At 45.6% G+C, this 7,731-nt stretch overlaps 1 protein-coding gene across 4 annotated transcripts in view; it reads left to right on the top strand.

Annotated features, from left to right (window-relative positions):
• The window catches only part of col8a2 (collagen, type VIII, alpha 2), a 39,552-nt gene extending 33,073 nt beyond the window's left edge, over positions 1–6,479 (top strand). For 3 of the 4 annotated variants that reach the window (XM_085900541.1, XM_085900543.1, XM_085900542.1), the window contains 2 exons: positions 2,018–2,197; positions 2,811–6,479. In XM_085900541.1, the coding sequence (XP_085756667.1) occupies positions 2,026–2,197; positions 2,811–4,714 (2,076 nt within the window). In that variant the 5' untranslated portion in view covers positions 2,018–2,025 and the 3' untranslated portion in view covers positions 4,715–6,479. Of the gene's footprint in view, positions 1–2,017; positions 2,198–2,355; positions 2,396–2,810 lie in introns of those variants that run through there. The other variant, XM_085900545.1, reaches the window with a different exon arrangement.
• The last annotated feature ends 1,252 nt before the right edge of the window (positions 6,480–7,731 follow it).

Genomic DNA, 7,731 nt, shown 5'->3' on the forward strand with positions numbered 1-7,731 from the left:
TTCAGTAGCCTGAGCCTCAGATTTCCGCCACTGATTACTAAACCCTTTCTTTCCATTTCAGGCTGAAAAAAAAAAAAAAAAAGTTCTTTCCTTCCATGTTTTTGTTTGCTTGGCACATGCGAAGCTGTTTCAGACGGCAGAGGACGCTTTGGTTAGCTAACACGGCATCATGTTGTTAGTGGCTTGCGACGGGCTCAGCGTTGCAAATCCTTTGATAGAAGCAGACCGCAATGAGGACGTTCCTCTTGGAGGCCATCCTTGGCTGTACTTCTTCCTTTTCCACTTCCAATGAACTCGATGAATCAACTGACTTCATAAAGCACCACGACAAATAATTTTCTTTTTTGCTCGACCGTCTTTAAAAATAGCGCATCTGCTTTTGTACTCAACTGAGGCTATTACAAATGATGTCACGAAGAAGGCCAAACCCCTCAAGTAGACCCCCATCTGTTTTTTTCCACACTGTCCCTGTCCTCACGCGTTCTTCTCCACCTCCTATTTCCTTTTCAATTGCCTCCATTTACGCACTCCATCAGCGTCCACTCAACTTTTGCTAACCTGGAGGAATCCGAAACGCGACCAACCCCCCCCCCCCCCCCCCCCCCAAAAAAAAAGGATGATGAGACTCCCCTCTCCATTAAATGAGGTGTGCTGTCTTTTCCCTTTTAGCATCAATCCAGAATATATTCAAATGGAACGTGTAGTTTCCTCCAAAAGTATTGGAACATCAAAATAGTGCTCATATTCAAAATCCCCGTTGACTGATAGCGATCGGATGTGTTCGCTTCTGTTTTTCTTCGGCAAACTGTAAAATCCATTATTATGCATTTGTCTAGACTTGTGTTTTTTTTCCTCCTCCTGGTGCTGAAAGTTCCCAAGACACAAATGTTATGTTAAATGAGGATAGCTGTGGTGGACTAGAAGCTAGACCACCCGTGACTTGTTGTGTGTGATCATGGTTGATTAGGGTCAAGGTCATAGCTGTATATATAAAAAAAAAATGTCTTCCAATCGAGGCGCCGCGCTTTTCTCCTCAACGTGACACCGAATCCTCACCCCGGGTATAGCGTTTATCTCCCCGCGGGCTTGCGGTTGAGGAAATAGCTTCGTCGTCTGGATTCGAAAATGAAGGTCGAGTCGCTTCACCTCGGGTTCTGCTGATTTCAGCGGCGGGTCGACGGCGGTTGGCTTGCGGCGTCTTCTGTCTGTCTTGTCTCGATATGTTGCACGGGCAGAGAGCTATCGTGACGGGTACCTGGGATCTCCTGATGAATCACATTTGGAGCAAAACCGCAGACCCCATACCAGACATATTTATGTGCCAGCCAGCCTGAAAGTCTTCCAGTAAATTAAAAAAAACGCTACACCAAAAACTGCTCTCTTGGCATCTCTGCCATTTTGACATTCTTACTTTCACTATCAATTCAGTTTGATCGGTGTTTAGTCGCAGGGGGAGGCTGCAGACGTGTGACTAATTCTTTAAAAATGCTCAGTGACCCAGGCAAAGTTTTTTTTCAAGACTGTAAAACACGAATTGGACTGTCGAGCTCGTGCGGTTGCTTGAAAAAAAAAAAAAAAATCGACGGCGGCGGCACCTAACGCCAAGCTATAAAACAGACTTGATCTCGGCGCAGATGTGGCAATGAAAACACCTTCAAAAAAAAAGTTGAGTCAAGAAAATCTTGGCTTTTTCTCAGCGGTGGCGTCAAATCACAGGTTGACCAAATATATGCAGATGAAAATCTGTGTGTGTCCTTGTTGCTCATATGGTTTTCCTCCTCTCATAAGCGCTAATAGTCGTGTTTGTTTAGTAACTCTTATCCCCCTGTACAACTCTGAAGGCCGCTTAATCCGTCCGTTCCTCGCTTAGGAGGCACGGCGTTGAGTTTTTCACTTCAGCTGTTTTCTTTGGCGCTTAGACCGTTTCAAGCTTAATGTAAGCATCGCACATCATCTGTCGGCAAAAAAAAAAAATAATGCATCTCTGGTGGATTTTTGACCTGTCATTTTCTTTCAGTTCATCCGATGCCTGGGATGCTGTCCACCATGCTGCTGACCCTCGTTTGTGTGCTCCTGATGCTAGGGGGGCGTGTCTTTGCTGGAGGCTACCCCCCCATGACTCACATGAAGTACATGCAACCCATGATGAAAGGACCCGTCGGACCACCGTTCAGAGAGGGCAAGGGACATTATGTCGGTGAGTTGTGCTCTGGCCTTTTGCAGCAATCGGCATGTTAGCTTTTTTTTTTTTTTCAGAATCCTCCAGTCCAGCATCTGGGAGGTCTTAGTGCACCTTGTTTGTAGAAGTGACTTAAAGTAGCCATCTGGATGCTGTTTCTGTGTTGTTTGTCTCGCATTCTTGAGTTCTGGGATGGAGAAAAGTAGGGGGAGGAGGGTTAGTGGAAGAAATACAATTCCGTTTAGTCAGGTTAGAATGCGGTAATCCCTAAATTGTGCTTTGTTATCATCAAAATCATTATCAGGGTCATGAAAATGACTTTCAACGACTCCCTTTGTTTCGTCCCAAGCACCACCATTCAAAGATTGCGTTTACAATAGGAACCTGTATATGATCAATATATGAGTCAGACAAATACTTTTCTTTTACTGCCGTCTAGTGGTTGTACGTGGTGTGTACAACTTTAAGTCAAACTCGTCATTGTTGATGAAAACAACAGTTTTGATCTCTGGCCTTTTACGTTTTGGTCTTAGGTTTTAAGAATGTCGATTTTTTTAGGTACAATTGTGATCTTAAAGGTTGCATGTTGAATTAACTAATTAACTAATGTTTTAATTATTTCTTTTTTTAGACAGGCCACCCATGGTAGATGTAAAGGGAGAGCCAGGGCCCCAAGGCAAACCCGGACCAAGAGGACCACCCGGTCCTCCAGGAATTCCAGGAAAACCTGGACTTGGGAACCCTGGCCTCAACGGGCAGCCTGGTCCTCAAGGGCCTCCTGGCTTTCCAGGGATTGGTAAACCAGGACTCCCAGGACTACCAGGAAAGATTGGACCAAAGGGGATGCCAGGACCTAATGGCGAGGTTGGTCCTCGAGGTGAACCGGGCCTCAGGGGTCAACCGGGACAGCCGGGACTTCCAGGACCGGCTGGTCTGTCTTTGAATGGGAAACCTGGGCTTCCAGGTGTTAGGGGCCCGCCTGGTAGTCGGGGAGAACCAGGATTAAAAGGTATTTCTGGTCCTCCAGGTGAGCGTGGGGTTAAAGGTGAGAATGGATACGGGACACCGGGACCTCCTGGTATAAGGGGTCCCCCTGGGTTGAAAGGTAGTGCAGGACCACCTGGTATTCCAGGCATTGGCAAACCTGGACCAAAGGGTTTGCCTGGACTGTTTGGCCCTAAAGGTGATCAGGGACTTCCAGGGGATCGAGGGGAACCAGGAGAGGCTGGGCTTCCAGGTCTACAAGGTCAACCAGGTCCTATTGGGATAGGGAAGCCTGGAGTTGATGGAACGCCAGGAGCACCAGGTCACATAGGTCAAAAAGGTGAGCAAGGCCTCAGGGGTTCCCCGGGATTTCCAGGTACTCCAGGCTTTGGAAAACCTGGCTTAAGTGGGCCCAAAGGAGAAAAGGGCCATCCTGGGTTGACTGGTCTACCCGGAGACAAAGGAGAGCAAGGAATGGTGGGTCCAATTGGCGAACAAGGTCTTAATGGACAACCAGGACCCCCTGGACTCCACGGTCCCATGGGACTACCTGGAAAACATGGCATGCCAGGACTCAAGGGAGAACTCGGGCCCCAAGGACCTCCGGGGCTGCCTGGCCTCAGAGGCGACCAAGGTCCAAATGGAAACGCAGGAAGACCTGGTATACCTGGAGACAAAGGACTACCTGGTCCAAATGGAGCAATTGGAAAACCTGGGCCCAAAGGTGAAGCAGGACATATCGGTCTCCCAGGTAATCCTGGGTTGACAGGTCATCAGGGACCTAAAGGTGAGGCTGGATTTATGGGAACACCTGGCCCCAGGGGCCAATCAGGCATCCCTGGCCTTCAGGGGCCTATGGGTCCCATGGGACCACAGGGGGCCCCTGGCTTGAAAGGTGAGTCTGGACTACCAGGGATTCCAGGACTGGGTAAAGTGGGGGAGAAAGGGCCTATTGGTCCCCAAGGTCCTCCGGGGAAACCAGGCCCTTCTGGACTTAACGGTAACCCCGGCCCACCGGGCCTGCCGGGTCCCCCAGGTCTTCCGGGAAATGGCCAAACAGTCGTTGCGGGTCCAACAGGTTCCGAGCTGGAAGGGGGGGAAGTGCCGGGAGACCGCAAGGGGCCGGCGTACAGTCAAGTTCCGCTCTCTGCCTCATTAGCGCCGGCCTTCACGGCCATCCTCTCCAAGCCTTTCCCTCCCTCCGGTATGCCAATAATATTTGACCGGACTCTGTACAACGGGCAAAACGCCTACAATCCCGCTAGCGGCATCTTCACCGCTCCCCTGTCGGGTGTCTACTACTTTGCGTACCACGTGCATGTGAAGGGAACTAGCTTGTGGGTAGCCTTGTACAAGAACAATGTACCAGCTACTTACACCTACGATGAATACAAGAAAGGCTACATGGACCAGGCGTCCGGCAGTGCTGTCCTCGAGCTGAAAGAAGGCGACAAGGTCTGGATCCAGATGCCCTCGGATCAGGCCAACGGTCTCTACTCCACCGAGTACATCCACTCGTCATTCTCAGGATTCCTGCTCTGCCCCACATAACCTTGCGCTGGATTCCAACCATAAGCTCCTCGGAGCAGACCAAAACCTAAGATACTTGCAGCCATACCCATTTCCCCAAAACAATAAAATGATCAGTACAGTTCATATTCCTGTCATTGTTTTGGTTTGCTTTACAGCCAAGAAAGAGAAAGTCGAAATCACAATAGGAGCATTTCAAAGGGGGTGGAAGGAATTTTATTCAGTGTTGTTTGCTTTGTTGTCATTCAAATGTGTTTTTTGGGTTGTTTTTTTTATGTTAATTATTGTTGTTTGTTATTATTTTTGTCATTGTTGTTTATTTTAGTCAGACTGTTGGGTGCCTTAACTCAAATCGTTCGATGCCACATGCCGACAGGACCAAAATCACCTGACATTTAGGAGAGATGGCAAATTTCTGTTAGTTCATGAATGACAATCCTGGCCAAGTTAGCATCAGTACAACATACAATTCAAAAAAAAGGATGAAATATCACATTCACTTGTGCTAAATTACTTTAATCCAGTTTTCTCATGGTTGCTTTCTTACATTTGAAACATTTTTTTTTCTTTTTACTTAATTTATTGAATTGAACTATCCATAAAAGGCAATCTCAATATACAGCAAACATTTGACATCCCACAGCTATATTCATGTAATTGACAATGTGTCAATCATGTTTACACAATTCGTCATTTGGTGCCAGAGCAGTGGAATTCATGCATTTGACTGAAGGCTTTTTTTAATCAAGTCGCTGCTTCCAAAGTTGAACCACCCACGGTGACAAGATGTTTCAGAACAAAAAGTAGAGCGATCCGCAAATGCAAATCATTCCACGTCGACTCTGTGAACTCGTAAAGGGAGTCCGAACCCTGCAGGTTGTCAAATACAAATTATGTAACTTTTAACAAACCCACTGGCAGATTTCTTTGTCAGGTGGGTAGGCCAGAGAGTCAGAGCTGTCTCTGTACTCGTTTCTGCTGATTGAAGCCTTCAAGATAAAGATACATGCTGTGTTTGCATTTCTGCCTTCTTTTAACGTTAAAAAAAAAAAAAAAAGCACTTGTATCTGTCCAGTTTGTCTCCATAACGCAAACAAGCAAATGCTATGAGTCATTATTGTAACGTGAGTCTGCAAGGCAGTTCAAGGCTCGTGATGTACTGTATGTTGGCTTATTTTGCTAGCCTTCTATTTTTGGACATATGAAATGGTGATGTGAATTATGTGTAGTTATTATTCTCTGTCCTTGTGTTTTGTAGACAATGTCACTTACTTGCAGAGTGTGCAGTGACAATAAGTACCATCTTATCACACTATGCGTAAAATATATATATATAATACTTTGCTTCGGTTTTGAAGGGAATTTTGTTTTAGTTGCATTCGATAATTACACGGCCATTCCCATTTGCACATGAAATTAATGATATTTATGCATTTATGATAATTTAATAGGGATGCCAAAACTGACCACCGAAGCCAAGAATCTATAATTGGGATTTAACTTTAACAACAACATTGTTGAGTTAATAGAATTTACAATCTGTAGTTAGCATCCTAGTGTTATGTTTGTTGAGGATTATTTGTGGAGATTTTATTATTTGTGTAATGTACAATGTATACATTTATCAGATTTTTTTTCACACAAGGCTATTGCGTTTCTTTTTGCGCAGTAAAATGTGAGTATAAAATGCACTCATTCTGATTTTGGAATTGTTTTTCCCTCCTGCTTATCAAAAATCTACAAGTACTTGATTGTATTGATACGATATCAATAAAGGCCTACTTTGTGTCGGACTGAAGCTTTCTCTTTGTTTTCTGTGTAGCAATATTACAAAATATACAGAGAAAAAAAAGTAAGCTGACTGAAGAACCGGCTGCATTTCCCATACTGACCAGGAGATGGCAACAGAGTAGCGCCTGAAGACGACGTAGTGTTGTGCAATGTCAGCCAGGTTGCCATCATTTATGGAACGTGATTTTGATTATGTGGCGTGCGTGCAATTGAAACAATAATGAGACCTTTGAAGTGTTGAAAGGAAAAAATATTAAAGTTTGAAACTTAATCACTACTGTATCAGTGCCAAGTCGAAACAAACTTTGGCAAGAATGCGCTTGGTTCTATTTGAATTGAACTTTCTCGGTTACCATAGGCACGCCGGTTCACTGTGCACTCCATTAGTTACATCGCCATTTTCAGGTGTACCTAATCACAGGCCACTTCATTAGGGAAAAATCATGGTCAAAGTTTAACGGAGTGAAGTGCCACACCCGCCCTCACCCCCACTTTCTGATTGGCTGTTGGATCTGTGACGTCACTCGGACACTCTATTAGGTACACCGCCATTTTCAGGTGTACCTAATCACAGGCCACTTCATTAGGGAAAAATCATGGTCAAAATTTAAAGGAAAGTGAAAAGTGCCACACCCAAACAACCCCCCACTTTCTGATTGGCTGGTTGATCTGTGACGTCACACGGACACAGGTGTACCTAATCACTTCATTAGGGAAAAAGTTTAAGTGAAAGTGAAAAGTGCCACACCCGCCCTCACCCCCACTTCCTGATTGGCTGTTTGATCCGTGACGTCATTCGGACACTCCATTAGGCACACCACCATTTTCAGGTGTACCTAATCACAGGCCACTTCATTAGGGAAAAATCATGGTCAAAATTTAAATGAAAGTGAAAAGTGCCACACCCAAACAACCCCCCACTTTCTGATTGGCTGGTTGATCTGTGACGTCACTCGGACACAGGTGCACCTAATTACAGGCCATTTCATTAGGGAAAAAGCTTAAGTGAAAAGTGCCACACCCGCCCTCACCCCCACTTCCTGATTGGCTGTTTGATCCGTGACGTCATTCGGACACTCCATTAGGTACACCGCCATTTTCAGGTGTACCTAATCACAGGCCACTTCATTAGGGAAAAATCATGGTCAAAACTTTAAATGAAAGTGAAAAGTGCCACACCCAAACAACCCCCCACTTTCTGATTGGCTGGTTGATCTGTGACGTCACTCGGACACAGGTGCACCTAA

The sequence above is a fragment of the Syngnathus leptorhynchus genome, chromosome 20 (assembly GCF_054491065.1).
Source record: "Syngnathus leptorhynchus isolate UIUO chromosome 20, UIUO_Slep, whole genome shotgun sequence".
NCBI classification, from domain to species: domain Eukaryota; kingdom Metazoa; phylum Chordata; class Actinopteri; order Syngnathiformes; family Syngnathidae; genus Syngnathus; species Syngnathus leptorhynchus.